Source organism: Euwallacea similis, chromosome 22 (genome assembly GCF_039881205.1).
Source record: "Euwallacea similis isolate ESF13 chromosome 22, ESF131.1, whole genome shotgun sequence".
Taxonomy (NCBI): domain Eukaryota; kingdom Metazoa; phylum Arthropoda; class Insecta; order Coleoptera; family Curculionidae; genus Euwallacea; species Euwallacea similis.
This window is the reverse complement of record NC_089630.1, coordinates 2,692,790-2,717,721: the sequence shown is the minus strand read 5'-3', so window position 1 is coordinate 2,717,721 and position 24,932 is coordinate 2,692,790. Positions and strand designations below refer to the sequence as shown.

Genomic DNA, 24,932 nt, shown 5'->3' with positions numbered 1-24,932 from the left:
ACCACCTTTCAATACGCCCCATAACTTTCGATCAAAGTTTCGAAATAATAGATAGTTACTGAACTTTGAGACGGGATTATTGGGTAATGCCAAAAGTTTTAACGAAGGTTGCTAAAATTGCGTTTAGAAGAAACTGGATGAAGCAAATTTGAGTAAATATTGATATGCTTTTTGATCGAGGGTTAAAGAGGGATTGTTTAAACGATTCTTATAAGCGAGTAAATATTTTCTTGGCTTCGCTTTTACACCCTTTTCCTACAATCCACCATCTAAACTGTCAAAAAAGTCACCCTCGTTTGTAAAGTTTAAGAAAATGGCAAATAGTGCGGGACTGGTCCTAAGTTCAAATACAAAGGTAGCCCCAGAAGTACCCTTTTTGACATATAAATGGCGATTTTCTAAAGTTTTGGTGGTGCTACGTTGATTTGTGTTTGTTTTGGAGCCGTTTTTAGTGAACGCTCTTAGCGATGTTGTGAATGTAGAAAAAATTAGTCATCGATACGTGATTCAACGAACGTGAATAAGTGCTCAACCCAATGAGGTGACCACTCCAGAAATTATGGTCAAAATCCACAAAACTGTACTGGAAAACTTTTGGTTAAAATTTCGTGAGTTAGCAGACATGACAAACATTTTAAAAAGTACTATAAATAGTATTTTGACCGAACAATTGGATATGAGAGAACTGTGCGCAAGATGGGTGCCGCGATTACTCACACTTGAACAAAAAGGAAGTGTTTGGCAAAGTTTCGTAGCCATAAAGTCGAGTTTTTGCGTCGATTCATAACCATGGATGAAACATAGATCCATCATTTCACTCCTGAGACGAACGAGCAGTCAAAATAACTCAAAGGGAAAATCGGCTCCAAAGAAGGCGAAAACCGTTTCATCTGCAGGAAACGTCATGGCGTCAGTTTTTTGGGATGCACTTAGGATCATTTTTATAGACTATGTTCCTAAAGGAAAAACAACACGTGGAGAATATTATATAAATTTATTGCAATGTTTGAGCGAAAAAATTAAGAAAAAGTGACCGCATTTGGCGAAAAAAGTCTTACTTCATTAAGACAATGCATCAGTCCACACTTCCGCCATCGCAATGACCAAAGTCAATCAATTTGGTTTCGAAGTTTTTCCTCGCCCACCCTATTCGCCAGATTTAGCTCCCTCAGATTATCTTCTATTTCCAAACTTGAAAAAACGGCTTGGTAGAAAGATGAATATAGAATGAAAGAATAATGAAGAGGTGGAGTCCGAGATTGATGCCTATTTTGAAACATTCAAAGCTCTTTACTACGAGTATAAACAGGGTATAGAAGCCATAAAACAACGTTGGGAAAAGTGTGTCTATCTCAAAACAGACTATGTTGAGAAATACTGTAATATTTTCCAAATATTTTTTCTTTAAGTGTTCGATACTTCTAGGACTTTCCTCGCATAATGTACCTCATGCCATTCGCTCAGTAGCACGCGCTCATGACTTCGTATTAATGCAGCCCCAGTTCCCAAGTCGTAAGCAAACTCCACGAAACCGTCATTGAGGTACACCCCCATGAAGTCTCCAGTACCGTCTATTCTATGCCCATTGTAGATTATAAGTCCATCAGACAGCGTTGGTTTGAATGTGATTTCCAGATCCAGCCACGTTAGCGCCGACTCTGCCAGGCCTTTGTAACGAAGATGGCTTGAGCCGTTGAATGAAGGCACCTGAAAAAGAGGGAATAGGGAGATTTAAAATCGGTTTCTGAGTAGTGTTGATTAAAACGCAGAAAAAGTCAGTAAATTTACGATTTACGATTCAAGACGAGGTACTAATGGTATTGAAAAGTTGTGAAGTTATTAACTGAGAAAGTTATCTAAGAATAAAAAGCTTCGTAGTATTTTTTCAAAATCGAAAATGGTTAGAGGCATCTATATCATTTATAAGTTTCTTTGTCTTCAAGACTTGATCGTTGGTGGCACAGTACGGCATTTAAGCTTCCTCGCACCATGAAGCTTCAGTTAAGCCAGAACAAATAAATGCTGAGTTGAAGTGCTCAGAATTTTGGACATCTAAATTCACGAGATTGTAGATTCCCATTTCGTTGTTTAGCCTGCACTAAACACGCCTAACCTGCGTGTGTGAGAATTATTATTAAAACGTAGAAAAATACAAAATCACTGAAGAGTTAGTGCTTTTTGGAATTGTCGTTTAATCTAAATCAAACCAATTCTAATTCCTGCAGAAGATTTTATAAACCGTAATTTACCAAATCCGAATCAAATAAGCGTTCATTCCTTCAATTTATTCATTCAATGAAAATTAAGTCTTTTTAAATGCCAATTTAAAAAGTCATTAAAAATAAATGGCAGTAAACTCGTTACATACACATTTATAAATGGTAATTTGATGAAATCATAAATCGGAGTCGAAGACGTTTGGAAACTTTGAATATCTACTGTTCTAACTTTAATCAATAAGACCTGACCAGGAAGGACTAGATTTATCCTTCATCACCTGCAAATCAATGAATATAGAGTGAATAAAGAGAATATAATAAAGAATAAATAATAATAATATAATAAGAATAAAATAATAAAGAAGAATGAATAATGAATGAATGATTAGAAAGAAAGACTGAAATAAATAATTTGCATGTTGAATTGAAGAAGTAACTGATTTTAGAACAACTTTGAATATTAAGGTCTGAAGCAGTCAGCTTCTGACCATAAATAATTAATTTGTAAATAATGAGTTGGGGATCGTATAAGAATATTGCTATTTAGTAATGCAGAATAAAAATTCAAACAGTTTTCTGTTGAAATCAATTTTGTTCCTAGACCACAAAAGTTATAAATTGTACAATATATTTTATTGGAAAGAATAGAAAATCCCTCTAAATCACTCGTTTATTTACGGCTTTCCTATATACAGGGTGTCAATTTGAAAAGTTGCCACCCCTATTATCTCGAAATGGAATGGACTTTTAGAAAATCGCCGGACCACGTCGATTTTGTTATCGAGAGGGAACAATTTTTATGTGGAATTCACTGCACCTCTTTCAATCCTCTACCTCGTAGAGCCATCCTCTCAAATATCTTAAATGGCAAAGGGAGTTAAACGATACATCATTTTAAAGAGATTCTCATTCTCTACTTTTTGATACCTCATTTGTTACATTTGACTGTTGCTTTATCAAGTTGGGCGTCTTTGATCATTCTAATTTTATTTTTCCTGTTAGTGTTTTGATAGTATTGACACTAAGATTTTTTACTCAAACATGCCTTATGCTTAGAAAATTGTTGTCATGAATCAATGTACTAACCTATTGACTTATTCTTTGTCGAGACGACCATCAACAGAAAAGATGCATTAATCACTGAAGCAAATATTTATCGATCTAATATATTTCCTCGGTGCTCGAAAAGAAACATCTATATAGAAGATAAATGTTTTTATTGTTTATTTATTATGTTTGCAATGGAATTCCGTTTCGATAAATTTTGATATTGTGTTGCCCGGAAAATATTATTTGCTTGCCTGTGGTACTGGTCGATGTTGCTAAGTATTCAAATTAGTTAAAATTTATTGCGATAAGTCCTGTGGTAACGTGAGCAATTTAAAAAATCATATACGTAATTCAGCAAAGAATTGAAATTATTTTTATTTATGAGGAACAGATAAGATGAGTAAGAAGAATAGCGGAAGTTTTTAATCATAGAAATCCTAATTCAGATGCGAGTCACAGATACGTTTTGGACTCAATAAAAAAAATTATTGAAACGGGTTCAATTACAAATAAAAAAAGAGCTATTCAGCGTGTTTTAAATCAAACTGCTCAAATAAAGATTCTGAAAACCTTCGTTGCAAAACCCACTAATTCACTACGTACGATCGCAGATCAAATTGGAATGCCACATGAAACTACGAAAAGCACTGAAATTAAATAAACTTTATTCCTACAAAATGCAAATTCTACAGACAGTTTAAGACGACGATTTTAATAGATGAATCGAGTTTTGTGCAACCATGACCAACTTAATTAATAACAACCAAATTTTTTTAACAAACATTTGCTTCAGCGATAAGTGAACCTTTTTTTTATGGTCGGATCAATAAACAGAACTGCCGATATCGGAGGGACGAAAATCTCCACATTTTTAGAGAGGGTGTTACACAGTAGCGAGAAAAAATAATATTTGGGCTCGTATTCTCGGAAATGCCGTTATAGGACTTTTGTTTATGGAAGCAAACTTAACTAGAGAGCTATTCTTAAACTTATATGAAAACGCAATTGATCCTTTAATAACAATCCATTTGGAAGGTCGAGTGGATGGAAACATCTTGCAAGAAGACCAAATACATTTTCAGCAAGATGGAGCTCCACCGCATTGTTTTCGCTTAGTGCCAGAATGGTTGAATAATAGATTTCCCGATAAATAAATGGATTGGTAGAAAGGGACCGATAGAATAGCCTCCAAGATCACCAGACCTAACGCCGTTAGATTATTTTTATGGGAGCATAAAATCGATTGTTTACAAAACTCAGCCTGAATAATATTGAGGATTTAAAAAAAAGAATCACAGAGGCAAGCAGGGCTATTTCCGAAGCGATACTTGAAAATGTCAAGGAAGAGTTTCAAAATAGGTTTTATTAATGTTTGGGAAATAATAGAGAATATTTCGAACATCTAATACACTAAAAGTGTTAACATTAGAAATTCTAATTTTTAACGTATTTTTTTTAAAGATCGGTAACAAGAAAAATTATTTGTTTCATAATTTAAAACGGCTATGAAGAAGTTTATTACAATAATTTCCTAGTCATAATATAAGGCATGTTTGAATAAAAAAATCTTAGTTTCAAACGCTATCAAAACACTAATAGGAAAAGTAAATTTGGAATGATCAAAGACGTCTAACTTGATAACTCAACAGTGAAATAGAACAAATGAGGTACCAAAATGTAGAGAATGAAAGGCCCTCTAAAATGATGCATTACTTGACCCCCTTTGCCATTTAAGATATTTGAAAGGCTGGCTCTGTGAGATAGACGGTTGAAAGAGGCACAGTGAATTCTGCATGAACATTGTTTTCCCTTGATAACAAAATTGTCGTGTCCTGGCGATTTTGTAAAAATCTATTCCGTTTCGAGATAATGGGGGTGGCAAGTTTTCGAATTGATACCTTGTATGGATCTGAAGCTTATTTAGCACTACGTCGTACTAAGTCGAATGAGTCCTAGGCATTCCGGTTAGCATTAAAATCTCGTTTTATGCATTTATTCGAATATTCGCAACAATTACTTACAAACAGAAAACCTGAGCATACCGTCGACTAGAACTTCCCATTCTCATTTATAATTACATATTCTCGAGTAACTATTAAAACGCCCAGCAGCATCCATCCATTTCATCCCCTGTTTGATGTTTTTATTTATTCAAAAGGAAACTGCTTTGATGATGTGCAATTTGAGCATAAACGCTCGTTTAGAAGCTCATAGAAAATTACATTTCGTTTACGGGAGCGTCAGCCTTCGAGTGTGGCTTTTCAAGTTGCTCAACTCAAAACGGTTTAAATCTAGGTAGTAACTATAAAATGTTTGTTTCGCATGACATAATACCGAGGCTTTATGGAAAGAGCCACTTCAAGAATAGATTAAATTTCTATTGTTCTGCTGTATTGTGTATTGGAATGAGGCGTTTTGCTTGGCGAAGATGGGTGAAGGAGCAGTCTAGGTATTTGCAACAGTTAGGGATTTGCGTCTGGACTTGGTTTCGAGGCACTTGTCCCATATCACAATGAGTTCAAATCAAGCAAATTTTTATTAACAACTGAAAGGGTTAAATGAAGTGAGAAAAAATAAGAAACATTTTATGAGTCACATTATACTTTAATGTATTTTCAAAAGTTAAAAAAATAAAGATTTTGCGTGACGAAAATGAAGAGAAAAACGGGATTTGAGGACAAGATTTTGAAGCTGCAGTTACAACTGTGCAAGCTTGAGGTGATGCCAAAAAGAAAAAACTTTTGGACGGGCGTAAGGCTCAATAGAGGGAGGTTGAAATTGACAAAAAAAGAACTTTTCAGGAAAATATCGGCTCTACAGATGAAACCACTAGTGGGAGGGAAGAATCTCTTGAGGAAGGCAGTACGGCACCAATCATACAAGGTAACTGGACAGCACCTATCAATTCTCACAGGAAACCTTTGTTACCAGGAAATAAGAACAGGAAGATTTCAGCAAAAAAGCTTGTCGCTTCAGAGAAGAAAATGTCTTTTTGGATTTTCAGATCCAGGAGGCCCAGGAGAAAGTTCCCAAATCAGAAAAGTTGATTTTTGTCAGAGTGCCAGACAGCTAACTGGACTGTTATACAGGAACAAGGAGTTGGCACGTGACTTTGCTTAAATCCATCACAGGAAAAGTAAAATAGGATTCTATTTCTTTCCCACTCAAAGCGCACACATCTGCTCATCTCCTTCTCAGGAACAGACCTGTTCGGCTTGCGGAGAGAATCGATAATTAACCCCAAAACATAATCAAGCATATATTTGGTTAGCTCAGGGCAATCAGGGAAAAAAGGCGGTATTTAATGGCACCACGGTATGGACAAATTGCAGCTCCTATTTGGGGTACGGATTTGTGCCCAAAAATTTACCAACCGTGAATTCAACTCCAAATATTACTCTTGATAAAACTCTATGCACACCCGGATTACTTCACCCGATTTCACATAATTATGCCCCATAAATGTACACGGCCCAGTAATATATAACCTTCCGAAACTTAAGGTTATCGCAGATTATTACTATATTCGCAGGTGGTGCATACTTTCGGTGCACATCTTGAAGCAGCGAATAGGGAGCAAAGTCCTGAATTATTCATCCTTAAGTGGCGTTAACAACTTTGTTATTAATCTCCGGAGATATATTAAACGGCAGAGCTCTTCTACAGTTACAGTCAGCTCATTTGAAAGAGACATTTCGAATTGTGTCGGCTGTCGTATTATTGTTTGTGAAACATGCTTTGTTCAGTATTCCTGAGGTTAATTCATAGCATTAGTAGTCAAAAGCGTGGTCTTGTCTAGGAGTTATTCCAGAAGTTAACATGAAAATATCCTTCCTAACTCGGAAGCGCAATTTTGGTCCCAAAATAATAAAGGAGCGACCCATGTTAATGAAGTTACGGTTATTAACTATATTAACTATATTAACACCCTAGTTGCATCTTAAGAGGGATGCTCTCCAGAGGAGAGCTTTGATAGCTGTTTATCGTCAAGCTTGGAGATTATTGATTGGATGAAACATGTTCTTTGGGTTATTTATACTGGTTTACCTTTGATTGGAAATTTACTCCGGCACAGAACACGCACAAAAGGTGTCTGAGACAGAATCTACTGAGCTGAAGAGATGATAGATATGAAGGGAGTGCTTTAGAATTTGATGTCCCTAAAAATTTTAGAAAAAAGAGAGATTTAGAATTATTAGAAAGAACGTGTTAATTTTCAAAACGAAAATTAACTGTTCTCCAACTGGAATTTCGACTGAAAACGGAGCATTGTCGGTGCAGAGTAAACTTCCTTCCTTAAGCTGTTAAAACTGGAAAGTTTTAATGCTGTAAATATTGTTTGAAACATTTTGATAAACCATTATCTCGAGATAAAGTTTCGCGACTTAAACGTACATGTAACTTTAGGACCTCAAAATACCAATTAATAACTTGTTTATAAGCCCTACCATCTAATACGAACGTACTTTTTCCAACGTTTCTTTCATTATCGGAAATTTGCTTTGTTCCATATTGCCAAAGGTTCAACGGCCCATGCCTCTATAAGTGCTTGTCGATCATTGGAAAACCAACATTGTTAGTGAAGAACGTTCTTGGGAAATGTTAGTTTTGGCCCTATACTGAGTTTGTTTAATTGGAAGCATGTGGCTAGAAGTGCTCATTGGAGAACTTCTCATGTTTTTTGTGAAGCAAGGATGAACTGATTATTATATTAAATAAAATGCTTGCTAAAAGGGTACAGAGGAATATTAGCAAAATATATAAAAGTATTAAAAAGAAGGTTGAATTGATAAACCGGCGTTATATCTTAATTTATTTTTGAGAATAACGCCTCAAGCATTCGTAGGAGTTTTGGAGCAGTCGAATGGCGCACTATTCCCAGGTAAACTTGAGAATATTCACTCTTTAATAAGGATTAGGAAGAACGCCCTTGTTAACCTTTCAGTGACAAATCTGCTGCCCACCCAAGAATGAGGAGAAGAACGAAAATTAACAGTTTACTGAAATGAATGGAAATTGAGTATGGAAAATATCTGAAACATTTCAAAATTCCTTTTCTTAATCGCTGAGGAGTGAACTCTTTTTTACATCATCCCAAAAAGTTGATTTGAGCTAAGTGGTCGGTGATTGACCATTACACCTAATTAAACCCCCTTTTTCTCTTTTTTAAGTTTAATTTTTTTGTGTCCACTTTTTAAAGTGTTTTTCTTTAAAAAATAAAAATTGCGTCTTGCATGAATTCTTAGAAATTGATAATGTTATTAGACCATTTAAAAATTGAGATAAAAAGTTATTTTATATATAAATTAAACGATCGGTAAAATCTATAGCGGGTAGATAGAAAAGTGGTAGGAAATTACTATAGAATAATAAGTTGTTTTGAAGTGAAGGAAAATGGAACAGGTGTCAGAATGATTAAATGCGATAGTGTCACAATGGGTATAGTTACGGCATAATAGCAGGAGGACATATGAGGACTCTTCAGGGGCATAAATGACATGAAAAAGCTTCGACTTGGAGTTTAAAAAGGGAATAACTGAACATGGATGTTGGGTTGCGAAGACAATTTTAGAGCTATTAATTTGATGGTACAACACTTTTAACAAAGTAAAAAAACTAACATTTCAAATTTTGAAGCCATTTCCGAGAGCAGTACTCCTTTTCAGGATCTGGAGAGGAAGAAAGTTGGCGCCGAAGGAAGAGTAGACGGAGTTCGAGTAACAAATGAAATCTACAGTTGATAAGTATTGAAGAAGAGATCAAAATACAATTCGAAATAGAAAATTGATATAGAAATAATATGCTTTATGCGAAGTATTTTTTGCAGTTCTCTATATATGAAATTCAGTCAAATTCAGCTGGATCCTTTATGAAAATATGTAGGTTTTGTCAATTCTGAAGGCAATTTCCATATTTGCTAGGACAGCTTCTGTATGTATAAGTCAAACCGTACCATATATTTAATTCTCTCGAGGATTATAATACAAATGTTATTCTAAGACACCTACCTGTAAATCCACTCTTATTTCGCAAAGATCTCCTGAAAACCCCAACGGACAAAGACATACTGCCGATGTCTCACTTGTAAGACATTTCCCACCATGTTGGCAAGGGACCCTGCTACATCTGTCCGCAGTACATTCCTCTGTAAAAAAAATGTGAAACTTTCTCAGTAAATTCCCGTAAAAAGAATGATTAAGGAAGCTGCCGGGAGTTTGACATAATGATAATAAATGTATGCAAATATATTCTAATAGAATACGGCTTCAAATTTTCGAAGTTCACTGGGAGATATCTTTCACGGTATTACAGAAGAAATACCTCGAAGTTCTCTTCGAGGATCTCGAGGTTTTGTCCGGGGAATTTTTAAGAGCGCCTTTTTTGCGTTTTGGAAAGTTATGAAAAATTGCTGATTTTCTGGACTTTTATTTACCAAATTGTTCTTGACGAGAAATTGCGGCTTCAGCGGTTGAAAGGGAATTTATGCCTCTTTCTTTGTGCGCTGCTTTAACAATGATTATATCAATTTAAAAGAAAAACTACTGGAATATTCTTTTAACTTTTAGCTTGATACTTCCATTTATAAGTTCTTTGTTTCCCAGTGAAAATGGAGGGTAGATTATTTTATTATTTATCACTTGCATTTGGAGATGCATTGGGCGGTTAGTTGCCTGGGAATAACAAGTTTTGATGGGACGTTTCACTTAATAAAGTGGTAGAATCTGAATTGAGATGCCTGAATTTATCAATATGAAATGCAGAATAATCGAGCAATCTAAAAGAGTTATTTTTTTGCCCTGGTGTGTGCGTCAGAGCAATCTTAAATTCTAAGCATAATTTGATGATTCTGTTAGTTTATGATATAATTTGTGGTCAAAATAATAGGAATGGCAGTGTTAAATTTAAATAGTTTATTCCAAAGTATTTAATATGTAAATTGCGTAATTTATATTATAGTACCAATATTACATAACGTTTGTGTAAGTAAAAAGTATTAAAAAAACCTTAACGCAATTTTACAAAAGTTATAACATCTATCAAACAAAATATGAAATATTTTTCTGGCCAAAAAAATAATAGCACACCTTCTTTTCAACCATAAATTGAGAAAACTTGTCTTTACTAACAAACAACGAATTTTAACTCTGGTACTTAATAGACTGTTCCTTTTGTTTAATCACATTTGAGCATCATTTTGGCATAGAAAACATTAACTTCTGACAAAACTCTACCGGTATTCCATACCAAATTTTCTGGGCCTCTTTCCACAAAAGCCGCTTATTCGATGTTTTTTCATTAGAAATTGTTTTTTTCAAATTTTCGATCGAATTCAGATCTGGAGATTGCGACGGCCACGGCAACATTTACATTTTTTTTAATGGACCATTATTTCACTATTTTCCGGGTACGTTTCGGATCGTTATCCTGAATAGAGGTCCAGTTTAAAGGCATTTTCATTTCGGCATATGGAAACATCACGGTTTCTAATAGTTCCATGTAAATTTCTTCGGTCATGTTGCCTTTCATTAAATGTAGTGGACCTATACCATTATAGGAAAAGCAACCCTACAATTTAATGTTTCCTCTGCCATGCTTTGTTGTTTCTAGTATATTTCGCGGATTTAGTTCTTCATTCTTGTATCCTTTTCCATCTTACCCATAAAAATTTATTTTTGTTTCGTCATTAAATAAGATATTTTTCCAATTACGATTGAAAGTTTCATCTCGGTTAAATCTGCTAAAGTCTAAATTTTGCTGCATATACATATTTTTTTTTTACTTAAATGCGGTCTTTTGATTCTTCCATAAAGATTCATCTTCTCGAAGTGTCGTCTTTTTGTCCGGCCACTGATTTGTAGATCGAGTTGCCTTTTAATCCCAAAAGATGTTGAAAATGGTTTTTTAGCGCTTTTCTTCCAATACGCCTATCCAGTGATTTGAGTGTTTTTATTGGACGACCTCTGGTTTCTGCTGGCATTTCTTTTAAATTTTGTTCTTTTCAAACTTTAGCAATAACACGGATCGGATCGCTTCAGTACACTAGAAATAAATTTATAAGTTTTGTTTTGACTTCGCAACTGCAAAATTATACGCTTTTCTTCGGAAATACACTGTTTTGCGCGATCCATGATAACATTCAAAACTGTGTGAATGAATGAAAAGTGCAACCAAGCAATATTAAAAGAATTTCGATAAAAATTCGACTAACAGTAAACATTTAAAAAAATCACTTTTAGTTTTTGACCACTAAATTGTTTACTACTGATAATAATAGTTAAGAAAGGAGACATGCAAATGAGAATTTTTTAATTGAAATTATTAAGGATAACGCATAACATTAACAGACATAAGAAGTATTTTGATTCGTGTGGTGTCGGTTTATTAAAAATAATGTTAAATTCCTATTATTACTCCCCTCTTAATATTTTCACTATAAACATTTTTTTCCCATTGAAAAAAAGTGTTAATGATACTTTATTCCGTTCCGGGTTTGACTACTTTTCATACAATCAGTGACCGTTGTGCTTTTCATAGTTACTCATTGAATTTCATTTTTTTTACATTAGTTTTTTTGAATTCTGATTTATAAAATTCAGGTGTCTTCCTTGATAAATTCGAGTGAATTGCAAGTCACTTTACGGTTGCTTTAGTATATTTTTAATTATTTAAATCCTTCAGAATGTCCTTAAAAATTTCCTTCTAGAAGCTCTCTCCTTTTATGATTGGTTATTTATTGTTGGTAGATTTTTCAAGAATTTCTAATTTTCTTATTTATTATACTGTAATTTTGTTTTTTTATGAAATTGAGGAGTAGTTCAGGATGACTATTGGCTATTTTTTTAAATTAATTTAGTCTTTTATGTTAGTATTCTGAAAGTCCTTAGTTGATTTTAATAGGGTTAAAGCATGAAGTTTAGCAATTTTTGCATTTTGTTGTGAATTTATTACTTCAAATTTTCCTTTTGAAATCCCACGTGTTTTTCGAGTGTTTTAATAAAATTCTGTGAAATTCTCGTGTTTATATTTTTTGTTATTTTGATATTATATAAATTCCATCTATTTTTATGGCGAATTCAGGTGAAATTACATATCGTGTTGGCTTTTCTCGATACATTTAGCTAAATTTGTCAGAATTTCCTAAAGGTATAATCACACTTGCTTATAAATATATCAGTTGAATTTTAGAAAAAAAAATTATTTTTTATTAAAAACTGGGAAAAAATGTAGTTCAGTGTGCTGGTTTTTCAGCGGTGTACACATGATAGTTTTCACTTAAATGAGTTCAATACCAATTTATATTGTGAAATGAAAAAGCTATTTCCAGGAAACTAATTGTGGAACAAATGTCGATCAAGAACTTAATGATGATATATGACCTTGGAATTAAATATTAACAATAAAAAGTAGGAATTAACGATTTTGTAGTGTTCAAGAAAAAGTGGATATTTCCATATAAAGTAGGACGCTTTGTAAGGTTGGATGGAAATTAAAAGAGTTTTTTTATCAAAGAAAATGCGTAAATAAAAATGGTCTTAAATCCCAAAAATGTTTATAAGAACGAGTTTTTGTTCATCCAAAAAGTGAATAACAGTTTCATTACTTATAGAGGGTGTCAATTTGAAAACTTCCCATCCTTATTATCTCGAATAGGGATAGATTTTTAAAAAATCGTCAGAAGACATCGATTTTATAATCGAGAGGAACAATTTTTATATAGAATTCACTGCGCTTCTTTCAACCCTCTACCTCGTAGAGCCATCCTCTCAAATATCTTAAATAGTAAAGGGAGTTAAACGATACATCATTTTAAAGAGATTCTCATTCTTTACTTTTTGGTACCTCATTTGATACATTTGACCGTTAAAAAAAAACACGTTCAAAATTGGAATTCTTATTTTTAACATTTTTAGTTTATTAAATGTTCGAATTATTCTCCACTGTTTTCAAAACAATAATAAAGTATCTTTTGAAACTCGTCTCTGATATTTTTAAATACCGTTTCTAAAATGGCCCTTGCTTCTGTGATTCTTATTGTCAAATCGTTAATATTATCAGGCTGAGTTTTGTAAACAATTGATTTAATATAGAAATAAGAAGGCACTACTTAAACGTATAAAATTAAAAAATAAAAATTACTGTAGGGAACTATAAAAAACTATTGACGCCCAAATTTTTAATTTGTAATTATAGAAGTGAACATTAAGGAAAAAAATGTTCAAATTGTCTACTAACAGGCTAAAATAGTATTAAAGTAGTTGTATTATTATAAACATAATAAAAAAAAAGATTTTTGAATATGTTTAAAAAAAATTAGGCCAAAAATGGAAATATCACTAAACATTGCGGTTGTGTCTATTTTCACACAAAACAAATTAGTATTTATGGTAAATTATGGAAAAATTTAGTCCTTTCGCTTTTTTTTATGTGAGAATTGGACAGAAAGTTGCAGTCTTCTCACATAAAGTACAACCTTCTTTAAGAATGTTTTAAAATGAATAAATATTTGATATGATCCAATTTTAGGAATTTCAGGCAGGAAAAATCGGTGTATGATTAAATAATTCTCATTATTTTTAAGTCTCATAATTTGATAATACATGAAACACCTTTTTTCATCCATTTCTACGCGTGTTGCCACTTCGCTTCCTTTTTTCGATTACCTTATTATCACCGCCCAACTTCTCTTACAAAAATATGTTCCACTTTCAATTAATCTTCCATTTAAAACAGTAAAAGGCAATAACAATACGTTGATCTATGGAAATCGTATTACCACTCCCACACCTACCACAAACCTGACAACAATGAAATAGTTTCGCAGAATTTAACCGAGCTGCTTTATTAGTGCTACAGTATATTAAAGCAGGTTTGGTTTCACTTTTAACATTGTATAATGAGGGTAGCCATTTATTGATTTAAGTGGGATAAAATGTATGGATTGAGGTACAAAGGAAAACCGACAATGTTAATTTAAAATAGAGATATATTATAATCCAATAAACCATTTGCTATTATATGTACGCTAATGTCCATAAGTATCTGCCCACCCCAGTATTTTTTATTTTTAAGAAATTCTAAGGAAGAAAGAATAAGTTGATGGAATAATGAAGAAAGAACAATATTTGGAAATTTTAAAGAGGCAAATGTTACCCCCTGGACGTCGTATTTTCGGGCAGAAATTTATTTTTCAACGGGACAACGATCCGAATCACAGTTCCAAACTGTGAAAATCTTATTTGAATCAATTAAAAACCAGAAATATACTTGAGGTGATGGAGTGGCCACCACAGTCGCCTGATCTCAATCCTATTGAATTATTGTGGGATGAACTCGATAGAAGGATAAGAAGTGAGCGTCCATCATCTCAGGAATCTTTGTGGAGGATGTTGTAAGAAGAATGGTGTTTAATATTAAGTAAAACGCTAATAAAGTTACTTGAAAGAATGCCACGGTTATGTGCAGCAGTTATAAAAAATAAAGATGGTCATTGACGAGATAAATGTTTAAGACTAAGTTTGGAAATAAAGGCAATTTATATTCAAAATGAGTTTTAAATAGCATCTACAGTAAACCTTAAGATATAATGTGATTAGATGAATATTTTGAGGTGGGCAAATACTTATGGATGGTAGTGTATGTCCGACTGTGTGATTCAAGTATAAAATGTCCCTCCCCGTCACATATGGAAATCCCTGACATTTATTGGATTAATTTTAGATTAAAGAAAAATATGAAAGCTCTCAAATTAATTGCTCTCAATCCCAATAGGCAACATTTGCATTCGAGAATTCAAATTATCCCAGTTATGCTACAGACCCATATGAATGGCAGGCAATTTATGTCAGGTGGTCCAGGACCTCTATTTGCGGTCGTCGGGGGCAAACAGGGCGAGAATAATAACAAAAACCCCACTTCCTATTCTGTCTTTGGGCAAATTCGGGTTACAGGGGGACTATGGTAAATTGCGTAAATATTTGGGAGTTTATTATCTTTGTTTAAGCAGGCTTAAATTGTGCATATATGCGAGAACTAGATACGGATGCTAGAGCTAAACTAGAATTATATGACTGAAGGTACGAGGTGTTATTAATTAAATACGTACATAAATTTAACGAACTATTATTTAGCTACTTTTTAGACCGAAAAACGTCACACAAACAATACTGCAAAAATTGTTTGTGTGGGAAGGAGGGGGATCACCGCAAAAAAATATCATCCTGTAGATTCCTACAAGCATTCGACATGTCTGCGTGGTGCGATGCTTCGTTTGGCGAGAAAAATGCTTTTCCGTTAAAAATTTTCTAAAGGATATGTTCATCGACCGGATTTACATAAATATGCTCGAGTTGGCGGCTTTGTTTTAACGACTTTTTGTTGTAGATCAAACAGTAACAAAAGGAATTAACTCCAACACTGTCGGCTTAAGCTTTTCGGGGGCAATTTTCCCTCCATGTAAAAAGTTTGATAAGCCCTGTAATTCTGTGTCCAAATATTTCGTCGGATAAGCGAGACATTACGCTAAACTATATCGATAATCTTCCATAAATTCGGATAACATAATGTTGAAATTGGGGCTGACTGCACTAAATAAGTCCTATCTGAATTAACGCTCTAATGAACCAATAGATTACTGAAATCATTAAAGCAGATTTGGCTAATTCCAAAGGTATGTTATCTGGTGCTGTTGCTCATTTTGAATGATGTTTGAACAAAATGGACGAATTTTATAAGAAATTTAAGTAAGTAAATATTAGAGGTCGAAGGGAGAAAATTCCAGAGAATTTTCTGCGCCATGCATAGCATATGGAATTATGCTAAACTTCTGAGCACAGATCTTGAGGCGCATCAAAATTTAGATTATTTAGATTCGCTAACCCAAATTTTATCATTTTTATGACGGAAAATGATCCACAATTAGTTTTTTAGACTTCTTATGAAGACGATTTCATACATACCACATGGGGGAATCAAAACTATCTTACTGGCATTAACTTCAAAACCTTCTGGTCAAATTCAACTTCCACATGTAACGCAACGTTTTTTGCAAGAAAGATTAATTTATTCCCCATAAAGTAATTTCTGAATCATTTTAAAACCTCGACCATTTTTGTGACAAAATTTCTTTAAAGCTTTTTTGCACTGTCGTCAGATTGACGTCGCATGGAACTTGACATGAAATCAGGTCAAGCTTTACGCTTTTGTGGAGTATCAAGCCAAATCAATTAGGTTAATGATATAATACAGTTTTTCTGTTAGTAATAAGACCTAAGGGCTGATAGATTAAAGTCCTGTTAAATTGATAGGAGGAATATTTTTATAATAGATAGAATGAAATAAGAATGTTGGCGAACGTTTTGGCCTACATAGAAGTGATTTTATATGGAAAGTTCCTTAATCTAATGTCAAGCATTACTCTCAAAATATTCCATTAAGATGTTCAACTCCACGTTCATCATGAATACGCCGTTATTCATTTGAAGTATAAGTACGTAATTACTTGAATAGTTATTAAGTAATTACTTGAGCTTTTCGCAGGTATAATTAAAAAAAACTGATTTTGGCTTTCGACGTTCCATCGAAGTTAGGAAAGCGCCTCAAAGTTATGATAAACTCATTATATTAAGTATATTTTAGATAATCTTGAAACTGATAAGCAATTTAAATCTAAGGAAACAGAGTAAGCGATACAGGATGTCCCAGGTTTTATGATCAGCATTTTAGGAATCGTTAGGAAACTCAATTTAATGTGTATTACTCGTATACACGTAAGTCGCAATTTTGTTCTTTATTAAGATATTGATTAGATTTTTAAAGATTTTTTCAAAGTTTGTTCAGTTTTGAGATTTAACGTTAAAAGATCGTATACATGCTAATCTGTTGATAGTAGTTTTTCAGGGGTCAAAACATTCAAAATTCAAATATGAAACACAACAATGTTACAATAAGGCCTTTTTGAGTAACAGAAATTACCAAAAATGCCCAACTCTTGCTCTCTTTTTCTCAATTCCGGAAGTTTACTTGGATGGCTAAGACATTTTTTTATCAAAAGTTGTATGGAAGGATAGGATCGATATAATTTTGTCAGAATTTCGGTATATTTCTGGGAAAAATATCATGGATAACATCATAACTCGTTACTCCGACATTTCAGAAATGGACTTCTTCAGGTCGAAATGGAGGTCATCCAACCCCACTGAAGACCCATAGTTTAATTTTGTTTATATTAATTTCCATTTTCATAAAATAGGTATAGGAGTGGCGAGTTTGAGGCACCCTGTACTGGGATAAAATACAAACCCAATTCCCGTCGATCACTTAGAAAACTCTCTTCTCATTGGCACTAACAATGTCACGCCCGGTTTACATTTTTGCTACTCAGGGTTGGTCGAGTTCCCATTTGCCTCTAAACGTTCAATTTTAACTCCTGACGACTGAGATATTGAGTCCACGGGGGCCTTAAAGCCTTGTTGGCTAAACAGTGCGGGAATTCCTGTCGATACAAACGTCGAAACTTATAATTTCGCACCCGTTTGCATCTCTGTTTCTCAGGGTTAGCCGTCTTCCCGCGTGTTCCCAAACGGTAAATTTAAGTCCCTGAAGACCTCACGACCGTCTAGATCAAGACACTTAATTTAGAGTCTTATTTTGAAGAGGACCCGGGACTGACACCTAAGTCGGTACGAGAAAGATTCTTCTCGTACGTGGGAGCATGTACGAGTAGGGTACCAGAAGTACCCGACCTGACACATGGGTGGTGATTATTTTGTTAAAAATTTGCCTATATTACAGAGACCTAATCTTAAAAAGCTTATATCTAAAGCTTGGGGGGTGCTACGTTGATTTGTGTTTGTTTTGGAGCCGTTTTTAGTGAACACTCTTGAAATTTTGTGAACATGGAAAAAATGGTCATCGATACGTGATTCAACTCTTTCATTTGAACGGTCTGAGTCCATCTACCATCAAAATGGAGTTAGACTCTACTCTGTGGGAATCTGGTCCTTCGTTAACAACTGTAAAATATTGGATGGCAGAGGTTAAACGCACTCGTAGGAGCTCCCAAGACGAAGAGTGGTCAAACAGTGATCGACTTAATGAGGTGACCACTCCAGAAATTGTGGTGAAAATCCACAAAACTGTACTGGAAAGCCGTCGGCTAAAGTTGCTTGAACTAGTAGACAGGATAAGTATTTCAAAAAATACTGTACACCACATTTTGACCGAACAATTGAATATGAGAAAGCTGTGTGCAAGATGGGTGCCGCGATTACTCACAACTGAACAAAAAGGGAGTGTTTGGCAATGTTTCGCAGCAATAAAGCCGAGTTTCTACGTTGATTCATAACTTTGGGTCCATCATTTCACACTTGAGAAGAAACAGCAGTCAAAACAATGGACTCGAAAGGGAAAATCGGCTCCACAGAAGGCGAAAACCGTTCTATCTATCTGTAGGAAAAGTGATAGCGTCAGTTTTTTGGGATGCACGTGGAATAATTTTTATCGACAATCTTCCTAAAGGAGAAACAATAAGTGGAAAATATTATACAAATTTATTACAGCGTTTGAGCGAGGAAATTAGGAAAAAGCGATGCCATTTAACGAAAATGAAAGTCTAGTTTTTTCAAGACAATGCGCCAGTCCACACTTTCGTCATCGCGATGGCTAAAATCAATCAACTTGGTTGCGAACTTTTTCCTCGCCCACCCTATTCACCAGATTTATCCCCATCAGATTACTTTCTATTCCCAAACTTAAAAAAATGACTCGGTGGAAAGAGATTAATAATTAATAATGAAGAGGTGGAGTCCGAGGTTGATACCTATTTTGAAACATCCGAAGCTTCTAACAAGGTATAAAATTCATAGAATATCGCTGGGAAAAGGGTATCAATCTCAAAGGAGATTAGGTTGAGAAATAATATCATATTTTCCAATTTTTTTTCTTTCAGTGTTAGGTCGAATACTTCCGGGACTATCCTCGTATACTTGCTGACCGCTCACTTTCCAATTCCGAGTCCGACTCTCGCACAGCTCTATTCATTTAGCTGCTAATTTATTTTTAGTTGTAACCACTGAGTTTGCAGGATGTTTGATAGAGCGATAGAAAGTTTTCAATGGGAGATAGATGGGGTTATTTTGAATCTATATAACCATGTTTATTCTTACACAAAGTTCCATAATTTTTGAAATATCGCCCTTCTTAGATTGTTGTATAAAATAATTTTTAATGTGTTGATATAATTAAGTTCATTTTTTTAGTATTAAATACTTTCCGCTTTCGGAAATCTTTTTTAAAATATCCTCAATATGCATATTGACAAAGTAAAAAAAATTAAAAATTATTATTACAAACAATTATGTAGGCAAATTAATGTGTTAAAATACTTTGGTTCCAATTTACTCTTCCATTTTAAACAATATTTTCTCCATTGCCGCATTAGATCAAAAAATTCAGTCTTAAAACTTTCTCTATTATGTACTCTTCCAAATGATACATGAAATTACGACAAAATTATAGTTCACAAAACTAAAAGCCAAAGCAAATATTACTCACAAGAAAACAAACAACAACTAATTTAAATACAATATTAATCATTTTAAAACTTGTAGCGCTGGTTCTAACTTAAACAATATTACCTTTAATTAATTTCATCTTCAAAATGAGTCCCTTCATTTCTAATGCATTTACTTGCCCCCACCACTCTGCCCTCCCTACTCTCCCTCCTTGAGATTTCAAAATAATCCCAACTATCTCCCATGGAAAACTTTCTATCGCTCTTAGGAACACTCTGTATATTTATCATGGAAAGTTCATTGAGCCACAGCACCTTGATTTAATTAGATTAGACTAACTCCGATAAAACCTGAGACAGCCGGGGCTCTATGCAACTTTGTCAGTTATTTTGGCTCGTTTTTATCTTTTGAAAGTATGCTAACGTTGCTGAAGTTGCTGCTTTCGATGCCTCGAGCGGGTACGTGAGGCAAGACGTCGGGACAGAAGTTACGACGGACCTTTTCGGGCGATTGTCCAAGTGACTTTTCAATAATTTTTGAAACTGGAACATTTTGGCCATCAGATGAGCAAAGACCGCTCATTATAAGATTTTACTTAACGAAGATTGTTAATTAGAGAATTTCATTCTCACTGACGCTAGTTTAGAGTGCTCTGTGATTTAAAAGCAGCGGTATAATATACAGCGAGCTTATGAAGTACTTGAAGTATATGAAGTTTTGAAGTATTAAACTCCAAGTTTTATTCCAGAAATTTAACATAATTTAAATTCCAAAGACAAAACGACAACGTATCTTGAATAATAACTTGAACGATAACGTTCCATTTGACAGTCGTTAGGACGACGACAGTGTAGCCGACTTGTTCATTAACTTCTTAGGTAAATAATGAGCTGCGTACGTGTCATTTTTAACCTGTTATTCAATTTTTTGAAAAAAAACAAGAGGAAAGGCATTTCACAATTATTCAAAACGCCCAATAATGATACCTTTTAAAGCTATTAGTGGAAGAACTTTTTTTTGGATTTCTTTTATTTTAAAGAATGGTAATTTTTTCTCAAATCACAAGGATGATCTTTTAGGTTTTGTTAATTTTCTGAATATTAATATAAAATTGTTATACACCTTCAATATTTTATCAAAAAATTTCACTAAATTATTTCTACTTTTAGGACTGCCTTACTTTTTCCTGGAAGGGGCCAATTTTATGTCAGACTTTCAGGTCGAAGAAGGTGCGTAACCATATACATACCGGATTTTATAAAATATTAATCCAAATAAATTTTAATTACCGCCCTCATCACAGAAATTGGGTAATTATAAAACATGCAGTAGTTAGGAAACCGTGTATTTCACCCCCGGGAATTACCTACACTCGGTTATACTGCCATTAAAACGTACTACGGAGCAAAATGTGTAAAACTCCCATTTGAATTATTAATGATTCGAATAATTACCGCAAAGTGAAATGTGTTGGCAATTTCGCTTCTGTTTCAGAGAAATGTTTAAATTAAAATTCACACTTTTTAACGCTTCATAGAGAATATGAAATAAGTGAAATTTCCCTCAAAGCAACTTACCTATGCCATAACCCTTGATGGCCTCGCCGCTAGGGTCCAATGCGAATTTGTAAACATGATCGTTGACTTCCAAGTGACGTATGCAGCCTTTTAGACCCTTTGTCACAGGCAATTTTTCATCTAGGCCTGTCGTATTCCCCGGACCTCCAATAAATAGGGGTTCTCTGAAGGTTATCCTGGAAAGGCAAACAGAGGCCATTAGGAGGCCAGAGGTACTCTTTTCTGAGCAAATATAGAGCTATTTGTCTTAGTGGATCCATACAAGACAAACATCTTAAAAATTATCGGTGGACAGTCAAAAATCCTGTTGTCTGGTCGGAAAGATTGAAAATACGTCTGATAAATTGCTAGTCGACGTCGGCTCTAGATAGAGCCTTACATAATTAAATATTAATCGAATTCGATACCCGAACGAGCTATTAGGTTTCGATTCAGGTTTCCAAGGGTATTCCGAAAGCTTTTGCTTATAACAACATGGAGTTTATATTAAGGAAACTTGCTTTCAGTTTTCTTGTCAGTAAAACTTTTTAAACAGGTTAATTCCTGCTTCGATTAATGCTGTACCTACCTAGAAAATAGGCCTTTGCTCCTCCCCTGCACGTGTTTTCCATTATTGAGTTGCAGCCAGGCATCCCATCGATGTCTGTAAAGTGTAACATGATTCCATTGATTGAGGAGTACGGTTTCATCAGATCTGACTACTCCGATGCCTGAACCGCAATCAAATCTGAAAGAAAAAATTTCTTTCACTATGGAATTGATATTCAAATATGATGCCACGTGTCTTTAAAGATTTGGAATTGTATGAGAAATATCAAATATGTTAAAGGTATTTATGAAAGACATATTGCCGTGTTTTCTATATTATTTGAGGATAATTTGAAAAGACTACACCTCTCATGATAAAACATCAATAATGTCCCGATGTCCAAAAGTGATCATCTCACCGATATAAGAATAAATATATAATCAATTTCTGGTTGTCACAAAAAAAAGGTTAGAAAAGATGGGACAGAAATTAATATCAAGGAAGTAGAAATTAAAAAACGTGCAATAGGTGCAAAAAATGGAAATTTTCAAGCAAATTCTTATTTTTGCGCAGACGCTAAAAATTCCAAACTAATTAAGTTAAAATCATTAAATTATAAATTATATAACTATATTAAAAATTGTTGTTTTATTAATTAAACAGAAAATGTATCGCCAGTTTTTTCCCTAATTAGACATTTTTGCCATTTAATATTCAATTATTTACTTCGTTTCGTAAACCGATTTCTTCGATTTCAATGTCGTTCTTACGGATTGATTCGCCAGTTTTCGGTATAGTATCGGGTTTGGAATAGTATAAAAACACTTGCAAATGAAAACAATTTCGGTGATTGTGAATATCAATTTTCTCTGCTGATGATCAGTTAAGTAACTAAAAATCCATATAACCTAAGTTCACGTTCGCGTCACATTGAGAAAAGTTCACTTCTTGGTTCACATTAAAGTTTTCAAAGGAACAACTTTTGCTGCAGAGACAGGACTGCCCTAAATCGCAAATAGAACATGTCCTTGGTTTCTATCTTTCATCAAAATATCAATTCCACTTCAAAACATTTCAAAAGTGAATTCGTTTTCAAAAAGTTTTCAATTTACATAAAAACGTAGTAATTTAATAGTTTTTTATAACAAAAATTGATTTTTTTACTTTAATGTTTTTTTTTATAACGGGACGTATAAACAGAAATTAAGGGTCAGGAATATTGTAGTTTGTATTGATTAATCTAATAAAACGATCAAACTTCAAAAAAACAATGGCGTTCAGTGATCTTTGCGATAAATATCAATGAAATAACTTTGCGACGCCATTGGATTTATTATTTTTTAAATCAAATTTCACCAAAGGGAGTCCGCCCTTACTGCTAACAAACAGAGCAAGTTTCATTAAAATTAGTGATAATACTTTTCATGAATTAATGAAAAGCAAATTTTAGTAACACTTGCAAGCATCTAATAGCACATCTATAGAATAGATCTACGACGGTGAGGATCAGGCCACCTTTTTCATCCCAAACTCTTTTGCGATGAACCACTGACCATTCATGTAAGTTCCAAAGTCCAATTCTTTGCTTAATTTAGAAACTTTTCGTCTTTCACGTTTTTCTAGTTTTAGCCGCCCTTGTAGAGTTGGAGAAAAATTACATTTTTTGACTTATACTTTTATAATACGACGCAATAATAACACAAAGACAATTTTCAAATTTTTCGTTCTTCAATCGCTATGGTATGCATATTTTATTATGTTTTCGACTCACGGCTCTTAATTCGATCTATGATCACCCTATAAATGATGTATAATGTTAGAGCTTAGATTTCGACAGTGTGGTCTATCGAATCTCGAGCGAGCAACTTTTAATCGAGGATCGAGCGCGGAAGTGCCAAATTCTTGGTTGACGCCTACACCCGCTACATCGCTCTCCTAAACTTTTTCGATCAGTCGAGAACGCTCAAATTAGATTTCAGAGCAGTTTTGCGGAAAGTCGAAAACGCAATTCGAATTGCGAGCGATTGACTTTTAAAGTCGAACAAGTGAATCGTACGTCGAGCGATCTCCGATTGCTCAACAACATTAAATCAAAAACACTATTAAAATAATTCGTAACATATAATCAATTACACATGCCTTTTTATCACAGTTAGTTTTAGTAAAACTGTAAGGTGCTTAATTTGCTATAGATTTTGTTCGTTCCTAATGTAATGAGGAATATAATTATAGTGCCTCATCAAGCCTGAAAGGTTCTATTTAAACGACGGGTCTATAGAATTATGCATAATCTAGGTTTATAGTAAGAGTTTGAATCATTCAGCTGCAACACAAGAAACAAAATAATTTGCGCTGTAAAGTTTGCATCTTGAATATCAAGAAAAATCTGCCATGAAAAGCAGATTTCATATAAAAAGAACGAACCTTAAAATGTCTTCTTTTCATCGGTGTGCAGAATAGAGTTTTTTAAACATTTATTAAACTCAGAATGAATAATAATATCCAATTCAGAAATTAGTCATTTTTAAACAGAATTGCAACTCAGCACTTAAGCCCGCACATTAATTCCAATTTCACTAAATATGTTTCCCGTACCATTTTCGAGATCCATACAGCTCGACACAGAGACGAATTTGTTACAATATTTGTGCAAGAAGTTCGTGGACAATAGCAGTAATATTCATTATCTGTGGAAGTAACTTTTCAACCACCATTAACATTAACTTTGTTTTAATGCAAATTCAATGGGTAGATAGATTCTCTCTCGTGAATGGGCTTTCGCGGAACGGAAAAGCTAACATGGAATTGCTATTTTGTGCATATTTGGATAGGGCGTCCCTGGTCCACAATATTAGTATTCGACAATAAAAATTGGTTCACGTAAATACGGCTAGACCAAAACACTTAACAAACATATTCCATTTGGCCCAAATTAACCAACTAGACGATTCGAATTGTTACAGATTTAGAGCCCTACAAAAGCTTCCATGTCGTAAAAAGCTAATATGGAATTAACATGCAAATTTTTCCAAAAAAAGTCTTTTAG

The 24,932-nt window shown here is 34.0% G+C and overlaps 1 protein-coding gene across 1 annotated transcript in view; it reads right to left on the bottom strand.

The window, feature by feature from the left end:
* LOC136416250 (pikachurin-like) overlaps positions 1-24,932 on the bottom strand; it is a 124,547-nt gene that overhangs the window by 8,794 nt on the left and 90,821 nt on the right. The window contains exons 6-9 of the mRNA XM_066401342.1: positions 21,926-22,084; positions 21,358-21,533; positions 9,278-9,414; positions 1,447-1,707 (exon numbers count right to left, since the gene is read on the bottom strand). Of these exons, the coding sequence (XP_066257439.1) occupies positions 1,447-1,707; positions 9,278-9,414; positions 21,358-21,533; positions 21,926-22,084 (733 nt within the window). The remainder of the gene's footprint in view (positions 1-1,446; positions 1,708-9,277; positions 9,415-21,357; positions 21,534-21,925; positions 22,085-24,932) is intronic.